General features: G+C 33.9%; 2 protein-coding genes across 6 annotated transcripts; one reads left to right on the forward strand and one right to left on the reverse strand.

Annotated features, from left to right (window-relative positions):
• Window positions 1-15: 15 nt before the first annotated feature.
• LOC107268691 (nucleolar protein 56) lies at window positions 16-3,083 on the forward strand. The gene is made up of 4 exons (XM_025085982.1): window positions 16-165; window positions 461-1,035; window positions 1,199-2,100; window positions 2,803-3,083. Exons 1-4 carry the CDS (start codon window positions 163-165, stop codon window positions 2,823-2,825), a joined length of 1,503 nt encoding a protein of 500 aa, XP_024941750.1. The 5' UTR covers window positions 16-162; the 3' UTR covers window positions 2,826-3,083.
• A 104-nt stretch (window positions 3,084-3,187) lies between these two features.
• On the reverse strand, window positions 3,188-15,603 carry LOC107268688 (clathrin interactor 1). 5 transcript variants are annotated; one of them, XM_025085980.1, is made up of 10 exons: window positions 15,186-15,406; window positions 13,211-13,290; window positions 12,821-12,942; window positions 12,060-12,442; window positions 11,758-11,974; window positions 11,052-11,625; window positions 10,827-10,979; window positions 10,142-10,627; window positions 7,321-7,551; window positions 3,188-7,200 (listed from the first exon to the last, which is right to left on the reverse strand). In XM_025085980.1, exons 1-10 carry the CDS (start codon window positions 15,224-15,226, stop codon window positions 7,103-7,105), a joined length of 2,385 nt encoding a protein of 794 aa, XP_024941748.1. In that variant the 5' UTR covers window positions 15,227-15,406; the 3' UTR covers window positions 3,188-7,102. The 5 variants fall into 5 exon arrangements, with proteins under 5 accessions (XP_024941748.1, XP_015597203.1, XP_015597202.1 ...); XM_015741717.2 differs by lacking the exon at window positions 10,142-10,627 and having other exon boundaries at window positions 15,186-15,399; XM_015741716.2 differs by lacking the exons at window positions 3,188-7,200; window positions 7,321-7,551 and having other exon boundaries at window positions 7,658-10,627; window positions 10,827-10,964; window positions 15,186-15,603.
• Between the last annotated feature and the right edge of the window lie 3,401 nt (window positions 15,604-19,004).

Below are 19,004 nucleotides of genomic sequence, written 5' to 3' on the forward strand. Positions count from 1 at the left end.
TTCATTGACCAATTGGAGTTCAGTGTTGGAAGTTGCACAGTAGTGTAGATTTTTTTCAAAATGGCCTCACCAAGCTTTCCGGTACACATGGTCACGCTTGGGACATAGTGATGTGCATGTAACATTTTATAATTGTGAAAAATAAATAGGAAGTCTAAAATTATGGTAAGTTTTTTCATAATAAATCGTAAATTTAACGTGCATTTTTGCTACAATGTTTTGTGGATATAATGGTTGAGAATGTATTAAATTAAAATGTAAACATAGCAGCGTGTTGAATAACCTGAATTACCGGAGAAATTGGATGATGAATGATTTAAAAATAGATAAAAATATAACATTTTATTGTTATATTTATATATTAAGTACTGTCATTTTTTGTTGATATTGCATACTTTATTTGTTTATGTGACAGTGTCAATATAAAAATTATATCACCTACATTTTCTTTTTGTTGCAGGCTACAAAACTTTATGTTTTGTATGAACATGCTGCAGGCTATGCCCTGTTCAGTGTGAAGGAATTTGAAGAAGTTGGAATGCTACTTCCTCAAGTTGAGGCATCTGTAACAGACTTGGCTCGGTTCAATGGAGTTGTAAAACTTGTTGCTTTTTCACCATTTAAAACAGCTCTTGCAGCTTTGGAGAATATAAATAGTATTTCTGAGGGTATAGTTCCAGAGGATCTGCAGCTTTTCTTAGATTCCAGTGTTCCAAAAGCTGGAAAGAAACAGAAGATTGTTCTTGGTATATCTGATCCAAAACTTGGTGCAAGTATTACTGAAACACTGAACATAAAATGTGACCATACTGGTGCTGTTCCTGAAATTATTCGAGGAATACGATTTCATTTCCATAATTTGGTAAAAGGATTCACTTCTAAGAGCTCAGGGATTGCACAGCTTGGTCTTGGTCATAGTTATTCTCGAGCCAAAGTCAAGTTCAATGTGAACCGCGTGGATAATATGATTATTCAGAGTATTGCCTTGCTGGATCAATTAGACAAAGACGTTAATACTTTTAGCATGCGTATACGGTGAGTGTTTTATTAAAGCACTGTTGTTTATATAAAGAAATTTCTCTGTTAAAAGTTAAATGCTTTTAGAACAAAGATTTTATTATTACCATCTTGTAAAACACTATAAATTAGTCATTTGCTCCAATCCTACTACTTATTATTGATTATTGTTCATTTACAGTGAATGGTACAGTTATCACTTCCCAGAACTTGTGAAAATCGTACCAGAAAATTACATGTACGCCAAGGTTGCGCAGTTTATTAAAAATCGCAAAGAACTTAACAATGAAAAGTTGGAGGCGTTAGAAGAGATTGTAATGGATACAGCCAAAGCTCAGGCTATTATCGACGCATCAAAATCGTCAATGGGGATGGACATAAGTCCTGTGGATCTCTTAAACATCGAGATGTTTGCTGGTCGTGTAATCGCTTTGGCTGACTATAGAAAACAACTTGCAGAATATCTACGAGCAAAAATGGCCGGTGTTGCTCCAAACTTAGCCACACTGATTGGAGATCAAGTTGGCGCAAGACTCATTGCTCATGCCGGTTCATTAACGAATTTAGCCAAATACCCTGCATCCACTGTACAAATCCTTGGAGCTGAAAAGGCTCTATTCAGAGCACTAAAAACTCGAGGAAATACTCCAAAATATGGATTGTTGTTCCATTCGACATTCATCGGCCGAGCGGGTACAAAAAATAAGGGTAGAATTTCAAGATACTTGGCTAACAAATGTTCAATTGCATCCAGAATTGATTGTTTCGCTGATACACCTACGAATGTTTTTGGTGAGAAATTGCGTCAACAAGTCGAGGACAGACTGAAGTTTTATGAGACCGGAGATATTCCGAAAAAGAATATTGACGTGATGAAGGAAGCAATAGAGGAAGCTGCAACCGTTATAGCTAGCATAGAGGAGGAATCTCCGAAGAAAAAGAAGAAGAAAGATAAAAAGCGAAAGAGTGAAGTGCTAGAAAATGGAAAGTCGAATGGAGTATCTGAAGATGCACCTGCAGAGCCAGAAAACAATGAAGAGGTTCCAAAGAAAAAGAAGAAGAAGAAGAAGTCCAAAATTAATGGTAATGAATGAAGCAAAACGATACTCAGTGATTATCGCTGGTTCTCTTTTCTTTCTCCTAACAGTATAACGAGAAAATACTTTATATTTAGCTTTCGTATAAACTTATGAGACATGTGCCATTTGTTTTATAACAAGGCATAATTTATGAAGTTCCTTGTGCAAAGCTATAAAATGGCAATAGTGGTGCTCATACATATTATGATGTTGATTCAGGGACATCATAAAATAATAAAACCTTGTGGTTGAGGTAAATTGATCGACATTTCTTATCTGAATCAGAATGATCAATATCGATCACCTCATTAAGAAAATCACAATTTAATTTTAAACTAAAAAAAGTGGTGTTCAATATAGAAGAGACAATGTTCCAGTGTAAACTGTACCTCTCGTTGACATTTTGTACATGCCTTGCAAAATTAAATTACTGAATATGTAAATAGCTTGCATATCGCGATTAATTAATTGGCCAAACTGCCGCAAATACATGTATGACGTAAAAATATTCCTAAAGACTATCTTTATATTAAATTTATATCATTTTTTGTGATCCACTTGACAACATTAGATTAATTGCCTTCAACTCCAATGTATAATACTGACAATATTTAGATACTGATTTACTTTTTACAGAAATGACAAGTTTGACCAATTAATTACAATAATTTTTGTATGTATGAATTCATGTATGTATTCGTTTCAGTACTTCAAGATAAAAACATGTGAATTTAGTGAATATAAAATCAATATTTCCGAGGTATATATTGAACCTAAATGAATACGAAATCAACAACTGTGCAACAAAAGAATCTGCATTAAACTTAAAATGTTACTAGTTCAGTACGTTTTCCATTATATTTCAAATAACAGTGATCCATTTAGTAGCATTTCAATACTTCAAATCATTCAAGGTCTTCGCAATATTTGAAACAAGGGAGAATGTATATTAATTATTAAGTAATAAACAGATGCGTAAAGCAAAAATTGATTCTGATCATTCATCGTACTATTATCAAAATACATTTTATTGTTGAAAAAGGAAAGGATAACAGCAGGTCAGATTGAAGAACTGTACACAATACATTATATTAATACCAGCACCGATGAGCATTTAATAATAGTAAAGGTAAAGACATAGGTATAAATTTTTTGAATTATTACTTACAATTCTTGATTATAATACAATGAAAATCGACTGACAACTTGTGGAGTTCGTAATCATTAATTACGTGTGCAGGTATTGATTTTTTACCGATGCACATTCTTATCTCTCACTTGATTACACCTTGTCAACCAGAGTATCAATTCAACAACTTACAATGACATACAGTTTTTAGTTTGTACAAATACGAAAAAGTTATTTGCAATATAATCTTCACCACGTTCGAAAAAAAAAATAATCAATAGGAAATTCATTCAATCTAAATAAAATAATGTCTCGTGCATCGATACGCCCTATACTTACTACTCTACAGTTCACATTTTATGCAATAACCCAGTAGAGGCTCGTCTCATGAATATATACCTTGATTTCAAATCATTTTTGTTTATAGATCTTGATATTATTTATCTGATTTTTTGTCTGGATTTTAATTCAATTTTCTGCCTCCCCCCCAACAATCAAAACTTTACCTTCAGGCAATATAATTTTTTCAATGCTGCACGACTGAGTAATTTCTACATTGTTGTCAATGCAATATCGATGGATATTAAATATATGGAAAAAGATTTATAATAAATACTTATTATAAAGAAGTAGGATACTGTTTTTAGAATTTCATTCGTTATCGGATTTTTATAACTTGCAGTTCTCCAAATTGTATCGTTTAAGTAATTACACTCGTGATAATTGAATTTTAATTAAAGTTCACAGTTAGATCCTTCTATTAGATAATATGCGCTTAATCACATAATTGACGTTCACTCAATATTACCTTAGAAGGCTCTCGATCCTGAATGAAAAATCTAAATCTGAACAGTTGGTCTTCACAATACTTATACATAAAAAACAGTGTTGCGAATTTTTCTGCAATGCCTTTCCAACGGATTTTCGTATCAAATGGTAGTGCAAGACTCATAGTATAAAATACCACATCAATTTTTGTTTATACTATATCAATTACATATATTTATATATTAATATACCTTGCATAGTAGTTGCCCATGAAAATCTATTCTTACCCACTTTACACATCTCACCCTGTATTAAATGCACGAGTTATGAGACTTAAAGAAAATGGGGGGAAACAATTCAGTCTCTTGGGTGGGGGGATAGAAAGAATTCAAAATAAAAGACTTGCCTCGGGCCTAAAAGTAAGAAAGAGTTTTCAGAACGTTTTGCATGGCTGGACGACTGTTCTATCGCAATTGATATTTTAATGAATATATAACGCTAAAAAAATTAATCCTTGGATAATATTTATTATCCTTATATTGCTAAAATTAGGCTTTGCTGCATACGGTGATATCTTATATCATTTCGCACAGTGGACTCTTAAAAATAACGACATTCACTCGAATACAGTTATTCTCTCTTTCTCTCTTTCATTCGAAGGCACCAAACCGCGGTTACCGAAATTTACATTTACAGATATATTTCATCGCACATATTGTACCTGATTGTTCAAATCAAATCTGAAGTCTCACCAGACTCAATTTTCAGAATAAACGTGCCACGATCCAACATATAAATGCAGCAAAGTCCCTTAATTATTCACTAAAATTTGCCACTTATACGTAGAAAGAAAAAAAGCTAACTTAAGAAACTATGTTAATTAGTAACTAATTACTAATAACTGTCTGCTTACTTAAGTGATCGACTCAATATTCATTTTGAAAGATATGCATCCATCATACTAAGTACGGAACGGTTATAACAATAGAGATGTCACTTTTTTGTATCATATTCGTTTTTTATAAAATTTATCTGATTTTTCAAATGCTATGAAATGTGATGCGACACGTATTCTTCATATTGCAATGAACTTGCTTTACATTAAATGAAGTATCATGGGGCCTTCTAGTAAAGATATTTTTAGAAATAATACTATTGAACGTGACACATCAAACATATAAACTTAATAATTACAACTAAATAAATCATTATCATACATGTTTTTGACATTAAGTGATTCTATAAATTTGTTGTTGAATTTTAAATCTATAACCAAATAACGAATTTGGTTTGAGGGATCAATCTTTCATGGCTTAAACCCTAAATATCTTGCTTGAATATGAAACTGCTCAAACAATCTAAGTGACATAAGTTTCTATTTTAATTTTGGTGATTTTATACTTTTGAAACTGTAATTATGCAAGTAACGGCATATACGTGTCCTGCCATAGCAAAAGCGTTTGTGACATATACATCGCCCATGGGTTTTTTGACATCGCAGGGGTACATAAAGATGACTTTTCTAAGAAATTATTGACAACTTTTAACATTTTTCGCGTATTATACAAAAGTGGAATGTACTGTTCCGTTGTTTGGGCGATCCTGTTTTGTATCAGTATTATGAAAAGACGAAAATTTCATGCGACCATATGAGCGCTTATGGTCGAGAAATTACATCGATGTATTCATATTTTAGAGCACGTTAATATTTTTATGAAACTAATCGGTCGCATATAGACGAATCTAATTTTCGAGTTATTTGACAGGCTATTGCGCTACTTTTGTTGTGCTACTGTAGCATAGTAAAACTTGATATTCCATCATCTCATATCTTAACAAGATTCGATATCGTTATACTTCACACATCTTGATTTATCTTATACATAATGCATTTTTGGTGCAAAACTAAATTTGTGTTGGGGAAGCACGTATCGTCAACAATTTCATTCTTATTTAAAGACAAGTATCTTTAATAATGATTACTTATCGAAAAACGATAGTAAAGTACATTCATTATTGATGAACTGATGATAGGTACAGAATTTTTTCGTAAATCGTAGCGCACGAATAAAATTGATTTTTATCAATATCTTGTTAAATGTGCACATTCTCTGCGAATGTAGCTATCATTCCAAAAACCTGGTACGGAATCAAGGTGCTGTTGTACGGCATTGAATCAATTACTTGACGATTTTTCTTTGTGTAAAAATTTACCACGAACATTTCTTGATACATTTATAATAGCATGATCTTCAAAATGTATCATTTGAATTACGCATAAAACGCGTAATGCATCGATTTCTCTCATGAATCTTTTCCATAATGTACACTTTCACACACCACGACGTGCTCTAGGTGGTCCTAGTCAAGGAAGATTATTGTATTTCGTGGATTAAACGCTACGCCATACTGAATACATGCATGTGACATTCTAGAGATTAATTTGACAAGCTACCAGCCAACGTTTAAACCACCGCGCGAGAAAATTCAAAATTATATCTCGTATTTGAATTTTGTTTCCTTCCTTTTATCTTCCAAATTTCTGACACAGCCACGTCCTCATACCACATATCAATTTGTATTCATTCATACAAATTTAGTACCTATCTAATGGAGACCTGCTATAGTTATCATCACCAATTTGTAATTTACAATCGATGAGAGTTTTGCATTGCCATGTGTATTTTCTTTGTTTCACTTAATTACAGATTTATTCGCCACTCTAATGTCTTTAATGAAAGAAACTTGTTTCACTCTCATAGACGTCAAATTAGTTATCTCTAATTTAGAAAGGAAATATTGCTTGAAATTATAATATCTACAATGAATCTACAATCACGCCATTTAGTAACAAAAGCTTTCTGGATCAGAAACGCAAGATTAAAAAGGGATTTTTATCCCAATGCCATTTGGCGGCTAATGAATTTAAACTCTGTACAGTTTGGAGATATACTATATTATGTAATGTGTGATGGTTGATGAAAGATTCAAATTTAACGATGAAGTTGATCGACTATAGCAAGCCTTAATGATTTATCCACTAATTATAATATCTACCCCAGAACAAGATGTTTCCGATTGCCGGACAGGTTTATCAAATGAATCTGTCTCATTGGAACGCAGGAAAGAATGCTGGATTAGTTTGAGACTGTGGCTGCGTCATTGCCGAGGAATATCCAGTTGTAGATACTGCTGAAAAGATATTCTCTTTGTAAGAGAAGTGGAAAAAAGTGAGATTAGAAAAATGATGTATGTTATGACATTAGCAGAATTCATTATTAGATGCCGGTTATTGTGGTTTCTTTTAAATAATGTCTGCTTATTTACCCATAGACTTGGCTTGGTGCTGCGGACTGTTACTGGCCAATTGATTCATAGTTGGTGCAGGTCCAGTTTGTTTCGTTTTGCTTCCCATAATGTTGTCGAGGTCAATATTTAGTCCTGCTCCAGCCCACGTTGAACCAACTTGAGCTGAGGATGTGTTACTCGAAGGTGATGTTTTAACGTTGGTTGACAGTGGAGTAAGAACATTACCGACAGGTGATACTCCCATCGATCCTAAATATGGCAATGGTATATACTTTTTAAGTCATACGCAAAATGTTATACCTCTTTCCTTGCATATAGGTCCAAATTCTATATTTAAAACAACTGATGCGATGACTGAATGTAATAAAATGATATATTGATTATTTAAAGCATACATGAAAGAGATTAAACGATGTGATATTATAATTTTTATATGTCCTTAAATTGATATAAACATCTTACAAATAAAAACAGTTCTAAATGTTTTTAAAGCGTTTGATTATTCAAATATTATTTAACGTAGAACCAATGGCAGAATCAATCAATGACACCACGTTTCTTCCTAAATTTCTACAATTATTATCAGGATCTCCTCTGAATGTGTTTTGAGACACATCCATAAGCCACAATCTAATTTCCATGAGTGGCTCGAAAAGTTCATTTAATAAAAACTGCTTTGGCACAGCTATCACTACTGATGCAACATTTTCTATTACAGCCAATCTGACTTTAGCTTCGTCGTGATATCGCAAGGTCCAAGCCAAATCCAGAACATCTTTTCCTATTTTTGGAGCAAGTAGACAATTTTGCGCTGCCACGACGATAGTAGACAAGGTTTTCAAAAAGTGGATGAGTAAAATATTTTCTTGATCCACAAAGGACTTTGGTGTATTGTACATGCATGTGTCTTTTCTTCCAAATCCATATAAGAGGGGATAAAAGAAAGATGATACTACATTCCCAAATTTATTCTTTGTTGTCCTTGGAATCTTTGATTGGTGAGCAAAGCGTTTTGTATTGAGTTGTATTCTCTTTCGCACTATATCTACCCACTCAGCTTCAGATTCATTGGTTGTCGCTACCTCAAAATCATCATCGAAAAGGGTCTCTTGTGCAGTTTTTTCAGTACTTATAACAAGTGATAGTGGTTTAGACTTCACTCTTTTTGGATGTGTTTCAATTTCATGATTTTCTGTATGAACATCATCCATTGCTATTTCAACTTTTGATAGTCTTCTAGCGGATTCTGCTAGAATATTCAGAAAAAATATTCTCTGCGTTACAGAGTATTTCGATATTTCTGTATGAAACTCTCGACAAAGATATTCTGCAGCTTCTTTAGGATATACAGTCACGATTGCTACGCAAGATTTAAATGTTAATAATTCGAAGTTTTCAACATAAGAATTTTCACGGAGTGTAACAAGGATTTCCAGTAGTTCAATGCCAAAGGACACATCATCTCCAGGTAATTGTGAGAGTATTAATTCTTCACAAACATTCATGCTTTGTGCAAACACATCAGGATCTGCATTGGTTTGTATATCTATTAAGTTATCCCGCAAGTCTCTTAAATACGCAGGCCGTTTTTTTTCTGCTATTTCAGTATCATTAGACATATCGTAAGGAACTAAATCATCATCACTATCAAGGTCATCTTCGTCGAGGGTTTCGCACTTGGTACTTTTCGTATTATCGGTTGCTTTGTGTTCTTTCTCTGTTCTTAATACCGTATTCTCTTCTCGAATTTCAAGTGGTTCTTTAATGTCATTCATAGGTACAGACAAAATCTTACATTCAACACCTAACTGATACAATCTTTTGTCCCCCAAAGTGGAGAATGCAATATCATTAAGAATTAATTCCTCTCTTTCGTTACATATTTCATTTGCTTCTCTTTTGTGATCCATCGTACTCAAACTCTTTAATTTCTCGACCAGTGTCATAATTTCTTGTGGCATGCTATCATATTCGAATTGCAATTTTGGAGAATCATCAGATTCGTTTAAAATGGTCGTTCCAATTTCCCCAGTTGCCATGCCTACAGCTCTCAACAAAATTTGTGGAGATTCCAAATGAGCCGATATTCCAGCAAAAAGTAATCTCTGTACAGTATCTTTTTCATTTCGTTTTAAGTGACCCTTAATCATTTTCATCGATAGGACAATCAGTTTCGTTATGTATTCATGCTGTTGCATCGAAGTGTGATTAAGCGCACTTCTATCTCCCCAAACATCCAATAGTTTTATCAACAGTTCAACTAAAATTCCATCGTTTTTCTGAGAGTAAGATAAGTATGAGATTAAATTGATTATCAAGTTTTCCTCTTCATAGTATGACATAAATGGAATCTTTACTGTCAACACATACTTCCAATTTGCATCGGTTAATAAATTTCCAAAGCAATCGGAGATACCAAATTTTTGATCACATTGTTTCAGAAATAATACCGCAATTGATTCTATGCTTGATCTGTCTAATTGAAGCAGCAATGCATGTACGAAATGTTTGATATTATTTTTATTAGTAATGCACCATTCTGATATTATATCGATTAAGCAAATACAGCTGGTAATATTCGTAATGAGAGCTACTTTACTGATTAAAATGGAAAGAATATTGATATCTGGTTTTGTGGAGGAATATTGAAGTCCTTCGTTTATAAATGCTATTGAACGTGTGATGTGAAAATTCATAATCTTTCCATATGTATTAGGTACAAAAGCATCAGGTATTTTACCCTTTAGCGCATTGGCTATTCTACTGGGCAAAGATAATAAAATTTGCACCGTTTTGCGCCAAGTTTGTTCTAATTCATCTCGTTCAAATTGATTCGTACCTTCTGTTTTACAAGCTTTTACCACCGCAGAATATATTGCATCGCTTTTAATCAGTTCTTCCAAAATCTGTACGATTACGAACTTTTTTCTTTCATTCTGTATTTGTTTAAGTGCGTCAGTTAGAGGGACCAATGTTTCGTGTAATACGAAACATGAGGAACCTTCGACAACGATTAGTTCCTTCAGCAAAGAATCTAAAATTCCGTTATTCAAAGGCCAGTTATGATCAAATTTCTCTATAACTCCTTCCACAATTTGACCGTGGAGTATGCTATCGATTTTTTTATCATAATCCAATCCGATGTATTTCTGTGGTGTAATTGGTCCAGGCAAGAATTTCACGTAATTAGCAATACTGGATCTCAGCGTTTGCAGATTAGTATGGCTTTTAACAGTGTCGATGGCGTGAAGCGTTTCCAAAATTCGATCAGTTGCGGTAATTATGCAATTTTCCACTGTTGCAACGCTTTCTTCGGGTCTTGAAGCTGTAAGGAAAGGCTGACTTGGGGGCATTACTTCTCCAAGTTAAGTGAGATCAGCGTACACATTATTTTATACGCTAAAAACATTCGACTGCCTAATCGAACTATGATTGATTTCAAAATAACAAAAGCAGACATTGTTATCATGCACCTAATGCCGAGATAACGAATCTTATACCGTTGAGTTGAACATTTCTCTTACCCGTATTAAAGTCGATGGGATTCCCAGTGGACGTGGGACTGGCAGTATTGAATATATCCGCATTGTTGACATTGTTTGCTTGCACCATTGGTGAAATCGTGGGTAAAGAATTGAAACCACCCAAATCTGCTAGAAGGTCTGTATTGGAAGTTGCTGTAAGTATAATATTATTCTACGTAGGAAATGTAAAGCAATTCATTTGAGTATAATGTCATAAATAGTTACCTGTATTGTTATTGCTGTTGTTCAGAGTTTCGACTTGATTATTAACTCCCTGCGGTGGCAGGGAATTAAAAAGATTGTTTCCCATTGCCGAATTCTGTGGAAGTATATTTGCGCTTCCGATATTTCCAAAGCCTGGTGCGGCTGTTGACTGAGCACCCACTATTAGCGGATTGGTCAGGTTGCCGGCCATTGGATTGCCAATATTTGGTATTGTTGCACCCATTAACGAAATTTGTGCTTGTGGAGCTTGCAACTGAGTAGCTGGTGGATTGGAAATGGTTACCCCGGCATTAAATGCCGAAGTAAAGTCAGCGAATTCGTCACTATTGTCGTTCGTTTTGGTTGCTGGATTGTTGAATGCACTAGCAAAGTCACCAAAGTCAGCATTGGCATTCTGACTTTGTATTGGCGTATAGTTATTGGCTCTTGGATTGAAGTCATCATCATTATCAGCTTTCCCAGGGGTATTGTTCTCGTTCTGCGAGTCGAAGATATCATTCAATATATCGTTCTTACTCTTCTGCTGCTTTACTGGTGATGACATTAGATTTCCTTGCTTTGTCGGAGAACTATTCTGTAAATCCATAATAAAATGTCTCTATGATTGCATAATTGCACGACTGTATAAAATTTATCATAAAAATAATGCTTTACATTATAATCGAATCCAGCATGGAATACCGTAGTATTATTTCAGATCACTTACATTAGACTGTTCCTTTCCGTAATTAGTTGCAGCTCCCAGATCAACCTTTTTAATGGTTCTAACTGTTCTAGCCGGAGAAGCATTCGCAGAAGGTGTTGACGACTGAGATGTTTTACTAACTCTGTCCATCGTCTCAGCTGTATCTCTATACTCTCGCCCACCTCTTCGTGGGCTGGAATGCGCGTCGTTATCAGAGTCCTCTCTTTCTCCATCATCGCTGCAATGTAATAAATTAGAATAAAATAATTTAATTCACCAATCCAACGAACATTTTTTAATCAGTTTAGAATATAAATGCAAACCTGTTGTTGCCATCTTCGAATCCCCTTCCTCGACTATCTCTGTCCCAATCATTGTAACTGTCTGTACTTGGTTTAGTCCACTTTGGACTGTCCGTCCACCTGTCTCCACCGCCAAATCGCATCCCCATAGCTGCGCTAGACATACCAACATACTTATCCTTGTTCTTTTTCGCTTTCTTTCTCTCATCTCGCAACTTATCATCATCCTGGATGAAATCGATCAATTCCTTGACTTTGTGCCTGATATTTATTCCTTGATCTTTGCCGAATTCATCGATATACGTGTAATTTTCAAGCGATCGCAGATCATAGATGTGTTCACGAGATGACGTTACAACACGCTCCGAACCGTTGCGAACCAAGTAGTTAAGCAGGAGCAGACCCTACAATAAAAATAAAAAGAATCCTTCTACAATGACGATTAATCATTCATTACGATAGCGACACGTAGCTATGCGTAATTTGCGGTACTAAGTTGCAAGATATTGCAAAACTATTGTGGTATACCGTACTGGATTACAAATGACAAACTGTTACGGGAGTTAAGTTCCGTAACAGTCGGTATTTTACGTAGCCACGTTATACCATTCCCGTTCTAGTTGGATTACAATAGCTTTAGGAGCCATTTGTTAATTTAATAATAATAGCCAAGTTATAGAAATTTAATAAGTTCATTACATGTCAAAGCTCATTATCTTTTCCGCATCTTTAATGTTTAATGGATAATTATTGAATTTGAATAATAAAAAAAGTTTTAATACTTTGTACGTGCGACGCCAGTTGCGTTTGTTCTCCTGCAACATTCTTTTCCAAAGCATGGACATCACTTCAGGAAATTGTTCGTATGTGAATGTTGCCTGAGCTAATTCCTGCATCATGGCGCCTGAAAATAACATAATAAAAGATCGCTGGAGCGTATCTATGTGGAGGGCCAAGCAGCGGAATAAGAGAGAAATTTTCACAATCAGAGCAACCTGTACCCGTCAATGCGAAAACAATTTAATGTTTATCATACACTTCAATTAAAATCAACTTGTACTTTCAACGATAATGAATTAACAATATGGATAGATCAAAAACATTACCGTACATAATTTTACCTAAACTTATCAATCACGAGATAAGATATGGAATTAATTTTTAAATCTTACCAGTAGGACCCCAGGCATCATCGTTCGTAGCTTCTCGAACTTTTGCTTCTGTCTCTGTGTAGTTCATAACTACATTGGTCCTATAATGAAAACATTGGATTTCTTACTTCTTCTTTGAAGCGTCAGTTTCAAGTTCAAAGTTCTTTATAAAATATTAATGAAACATATCCACAATTAGACAATGCATTGTGCACAGTCTGGAGTTATAATACTTTTCAGAATTATTTTATCGTCAAGTAAAGTGTGATATTTAGAACATTCCATAACTGTGAATATTATAAAAAGATGGTTTCATCAAATACATATATATAATTCACAAACAGAATATAATTTACAATCACACACTAATGTTTGTACATTTCCTTGAAGTTTGACAAATTTTAGAGCCTTAACTGTCATAATATCCATAAGTTGCAATGAGTTTACCAAATGTACACAGAATGCTATGTCGGATAAAAAATGACTAAGCAAATTACTTATTATCCAGTGTTATATAATGTACCTATATGTTGAATTACTCTATCATATATATTTATATCAATCAACATTAGCGATCTATGTGTCCAATGAATTGATAGCTTTCTACAGTTCACAGATTAGCACAGTGGCACTCGTAAAATGCAAAAATACTGAGCCATTTACAGAATCAGAGCAAGTGTTTTTACACATAATCGATATTTACATTGCAGTTACAATGTGATATTTGTACATAGTAAGCGAGTAGGTCATTAACTACAAAACTTTTAGTCATATGTAAAAAAAATACAACTCATTAGAAAAAATAATAACTAAAGTTACCCTCTGTAGAATAGAATAAGAGAATACCATTAGACTTATTTTTCGTTTGTATTTCCTCATTTAAAAAAAGGTATAATAAGATTAAATAAAGCTCAATAAAAGGATATCTAATACAATAAGATTGTTGTCCTTCAACTTAACATAAAAACAAGTTTTATCTTATCTGTTCTTCGTAGCATTATAAATTTTAATAAGTTTGCTTAACTAAGTCTTCTAATTGTAATATAATCTCTTCTCTCCAATGGCATATATATTCTGTAAGTTTAATTGATTTTCAGTTGTCTGTTCACTTGAAATTGTGCAAGATGATTGAGATATATAAGTAAACAGTTGACCGTGACCTGATCTGAATGAAATAAGCCTTGTCTCTTGGTGATTCAATTGGCCATTTAATTTAATATACTATAATGTAAACTTTATATCAAATAGGTTTTAAATTTGAAATAAGTTTATAGTATATTCGACTTCACAGATTCCAAGGTGAAAAAGATATGCAAAAATATTACAACATGATTAAACTAACTCAACATCATTCTCATATCATATATTATATACTAGTGGTAACTGTTAAATGGATTTAAATACCCTTTGACAATGTTAATTTTATAATTCTTATGACCTTTATTTAATACTTTCAATAATTGAAGGTAATAACATTCTACTACATGAAATAGTATATTCTTCTCAATAAAGATAATGTAATTTCATAAGCTAGATTATGTCCAATGATTCAGATGGAAATAGGAAATGGAAACTTTCCCTTTATAGATTTCAACAGTGCATAGAGTTGTATCATAATTATGTAGCATAATTGTAATAATTGAAATAAACTTATATGTCTATAAAAGTAAAGAACAATGGCTGGATAAATGAATGAGATATTATCGACAAAACCGCCTGCGGGTGAGACAAACTTGAAATGCTCTGTACAATCCCACTGGACTAGTTTTTGCCACTGAATGCATTCTCTTTTCTTTGAACGTACAATTTCACTCATTGACTAGCCGCATGTGTAATTCATTAATATTCAGTTACCAATGGTTCTAGGATGTACAAAAGGTTAAATACACACAAAATGCAAAAGATTTACGAGAAATTAATAAATACAATGAAAAGAATTGTAATGGGCAAAAGCAAGGTTAGGTCACGCGTATTGCTAAAACTCAGTGTAACTTACGCCTTGTCCATCAGTTCCCGCACTTTCCACATGTTCATCATTTCACTATTCACTTATTCACGCACTTTTACGTAGAGAAACACCCGCAAGAATAGCGAGAACTAACCGCCAGATGTTTTTAAGAGCATTTGATAGCTGCAATTGCGGACGAACGTCACCAGATGGTAGCCATCTTTTTCCTTCCACGTTCACCACATCAGAAACGTCAAACTGCCTATGGAAATGATTCCAAACTCCGCCGTTCCTACTTCCAGAAACGTCTTAACTTTAATATATGTAGAACGAATAGCGTTCTCGTTAAATGTTCTTCTCTCGTGAATTTAAAAGTTATTGTACGATATTCTGATAGTTTAAAGAGAGGCAACAAATATTTTATGCAGAGGCGGTACCGCCCACATGTTGATGAACCGTTAAATGTAGTTACACGCTCCAACGGCTCTAACATTGATATTTATAAAGAATCTAATATTGATTAAAGAAATCTATGGTAGCAAAAATGGCAACAAAACTTAGATACACGTAACTAGTAATGTTTTATATTACACGACGAATAATTATAGGTGCAATTGCATTTTAGCTTTTCCATATTGCGTTTAGTATGACAAATGAGCATTCATTGTGCTTAGTCGAACGTGCAATGACTTAAGATTATCAACATCGAATGAACTTTTGTAAAAGCATACTCATTACTCTAAAATAAGCATAAATTGTGTACATAATTCAAATAAAAATTATATGCTATCACCAGCACCCATGGTACTTCCATCATTGTACGATACTTTGTGCTGCAATAACTCCAATGTTGAGTTTATTTCCACTTTTTTTCATAGAAAATGGGGAAAGTGAAACGCTATTACGCAATCCTTGCACCTGTTTTCTTTTGATATCGATACCAGATTTCTTAGTGACAATATTAATCATTCATAGTCTCATCTAATTGAAAATACATAACTTAGGCCAGGGTAATATCATTCGTATCTATGCCCCTAATTTTCACTGAGAAAGTATCATTATGCCTGTAGGACGTTTTTCCTTTCAATATTGGATACTGATTCTATGCTCATAATCATGGTGTGAAAAGTAACCGTCATCTTAATAGGATCGGTAACTGTGTTGTTCATACTAAACTGTATGACGTATTTATAAGCATACTTTATGCGACAATGCTAATAACTGTCTAAATGTCTGTATCCAATATATACGATTTGGTTTTTATGAATGACTAATGGTATTTTCAATTGGCTTGATGTAGCACTTACCTCAAATGAGAAGGACAAAACCGTCTAATCGGGAGAAGAATTAATTGAATTCTTTTTATTGTATCCTTATTGAATTCATTATCATTATATTTTGGCAATTGTGGCACAAATCTATGTTTAAAAGTATAAAAGTATACAAAGTATAAGGAAACTTTTTACAAATATTTGTTCCTTTATTTAGATAGAAAATTAACTCATTTTCGACGAGTTATTAGAAAACGATATTATTAATGGGTATCCCTAATAAAAGGAATGCTGTACACCATGTTCAAATATTTCTTTCCAAACGGTGACCATGATTCCAGCTATTCTGCCCATATAAAACAAATGAACAGAAGAAATTCTTTTAATCTGTATGAGTGTGTTTATAGTCGGGATTAGCCTTAATAATAATAAAAATGGCGGCACTCTAAAAACTGTTGATCGATTTCGGTTTATCAAGTCGCAAAAAAAAATAAACTATTTGAATTTAAATTTGGTATTGGAGGTCTATATAAAATTTCAAATCGACCGGACAGTTAGTTTCAGAGATATGATAATCATCAGTTCGAAGAACATAATTTTGAAAAAAAAACGCGTTCAAAATTTTTCGTGCTGTTTTCAAGTAGTTAATATGAAACTTATAACAATCACTGTTAATCAACCAATTTAAGAGCCATAAATGGCACCCTCTTCCTCCTCAAAGAAGTCTAGTTCAGCAGATCTTTCTTTACTGCAAGTATTCTTGATTTTTTTTTGACGCATCAAACGTTCTTTTGTGGATATGCTTAATTCGCTCCTCGTTTTGTATATCGGCAAATATGTATATTTGTTTGCTGACCAATGGTTATCCCAATTGTTTTAAGATTTTGTAAAATAGAATCGAATCCTTCATCAAAAATGCAGACGGCTAAATACTTAGCAAGTTCAACAATAGCTGCTTCAGAATGCTTCGGAGCAAAGGTCCAAATCAATGAATTCAAAGATTCGTTATCATTTCGTGTATTTGCTTCTAAACATCTTTCTAACAATTCGTCTGATGTGAAATCCTTATAAATAGATTAAATAGCTTTCATAGCAGTGTCATCAAGAGGCGGTTTATCATGAGTAAATTTATCAAGGATTCCAGAAGCTTCCGCTCGACGCCACTTGCACCAGCTTTCACTACCTAGAGGATAGTATATATGCTGCGGATTTTCATCCGTCGAGCTTTTATGGTAAAACGTTGCCCACACTGTATTTTTCATTTCTTGAACAGAGTTCGAAAGTCTCTTAATGGCCAAATCATAGTATTTTTCCAATTCACTCATAATTTCGTTTGTCAACGTTTTCGGAACATTTGCGTCAATATTTTTATTCTTTTCCGTTGCGTTGCGAAGTCTTCTGCCCATTTGCTTTTTCACGTGCAAAACACATTCTTTTTTCTTCACTATGTTTTCGCTCCCGTATGGGCAAATATCGAAAACAGCTTTGAAAGTTTTACAATTGCCGTCTCCTATGTACGATATATATATCACACCATGTTTTTCCATCGATCTGGAAAACATATCATTCCCAGCATCTACTTCCATTTTACCTGCGCTACCCTCTAGATTTATGGAGCATCCGAATTCATGAATTTTCAACCAATCCTGATTCTCATTCGTATCCGCTTTTGCCTTCCATAAATTACATGCTTGACAATAACTTGATTTGATAACTGAGTCCACTACTTTATTGCTGTATTTTCCGATAAGTGCAGTGATACCAAACAACGAACTGAATCCTCTCTTTTTCCACGTTCCATCTCCTGACACAGACAAGTCTAGTAACGAATTTTTGTTTTCAACATTCTTTATTTTTTCTTCTTCAATGGCTTTTTTTTAACACAGATTCGTATACAGCTTGCGCTGCACAATGTAAATTTTCAAGACATTAATAATATACATTAATGGCAAGCCCTTGTCCAATGTCCATTATGCCACAAAAAAAATTCATTCCTTGTCTACCAATTCCTAACAGTCGCATGGCTGTAACAATTCGGCGATTTATTTCAAATGCTTTGTCAACATACGGACACGAATTGATGTAATGTATACCGCAATCGCAGTCCACTGCAATTTTAAAACCTAATCCGCGACTACTGGTTTCACTAAAACGAATTTCATTTTTACACTCCTTGCAAACAACAATTATTGAACTGATTGCCGCGAAAACTGTGTAAAAATTCAATATACAATAACCATGTTCTTTATTGATACGAATTTCGTCTTCTCCCGTTTTTCTCAACTTTTCTGCTGATACACTTGTGAAGATTGTGTCGTTTTCTGCAGAATGTTGATTTCCCCTAAATCTTCTTTTTTTTTGATCGACTTGGATGCGTAGGATTGTTTCTTGAACCCTTTCTATCCATTTTCAACACTACGTTTCAGTCTGTTCCGTTTGGAAGTTGAGCCAAAACTAAATGCTTCAAACGAAATTATCCTATTTCAATTTGATTCAGGTAAGGGCGAGATAGTATAGGCAGCAATATAAAGGGTCAGGCAGGTACACGAATATTCTTAGGGAGGATAAAACTCGGTTTTGAACATTGTTACTGAGA

This window comes from Cephus cinctus, unplaced genomic scaffold, assembly GCF_000341935.2.
Source record: "Cephus cinctus unplaced genomic scaffold, Ccin1 Ccin1_scaffold0577, whole genome shotgun sequence".
Lineage (NCBI taxonomy): Eukaryota > Metazoa > Arthropoda > Insecta > Hymenoptera > Cephidae > Cephus > Cephus cinctus.

Bases quoted from the DNA above. Each gene is read 5' to 3' on its own strand.
- LOC107268691 (XM_025085982.1), top strand. The intron at 1,036-1,198 runs GTGAGTGTTTTA...GTTCATTTACAG, and splicing joins ACTTTTAGCATGCGTATACG to TGAATGGTACAGTTATCACT. The intron at 2,101-2,802 runs GTAATGAATGAA...TATTCGTTTCAG, and splicing joins GAAGAAGTCCAAAATTAATG to TACTTCAAGATAAAAACATG.
- LOC107268688 (XM_015741715.2), bottom strand. From the start codon at position 15,226: ATGATGAACATGTGGAAAGTGCGGGAACTGATGGACAAGGC. The intron at 12,943-13,210 runs GTAAGATTTAAA...TGTTATTTTCAG, and splicing joins TGATGCCTGGGGTCCTACTG to GCGCCATGATGCAGGAATTA. The intron at 11,975-12,059 runs GTTTGCATTTAT...ATTACATTGCAG, and splicing joins TTCGAAGATGGCAACAACAG to CGATGATGGAGAAAGAGAGG.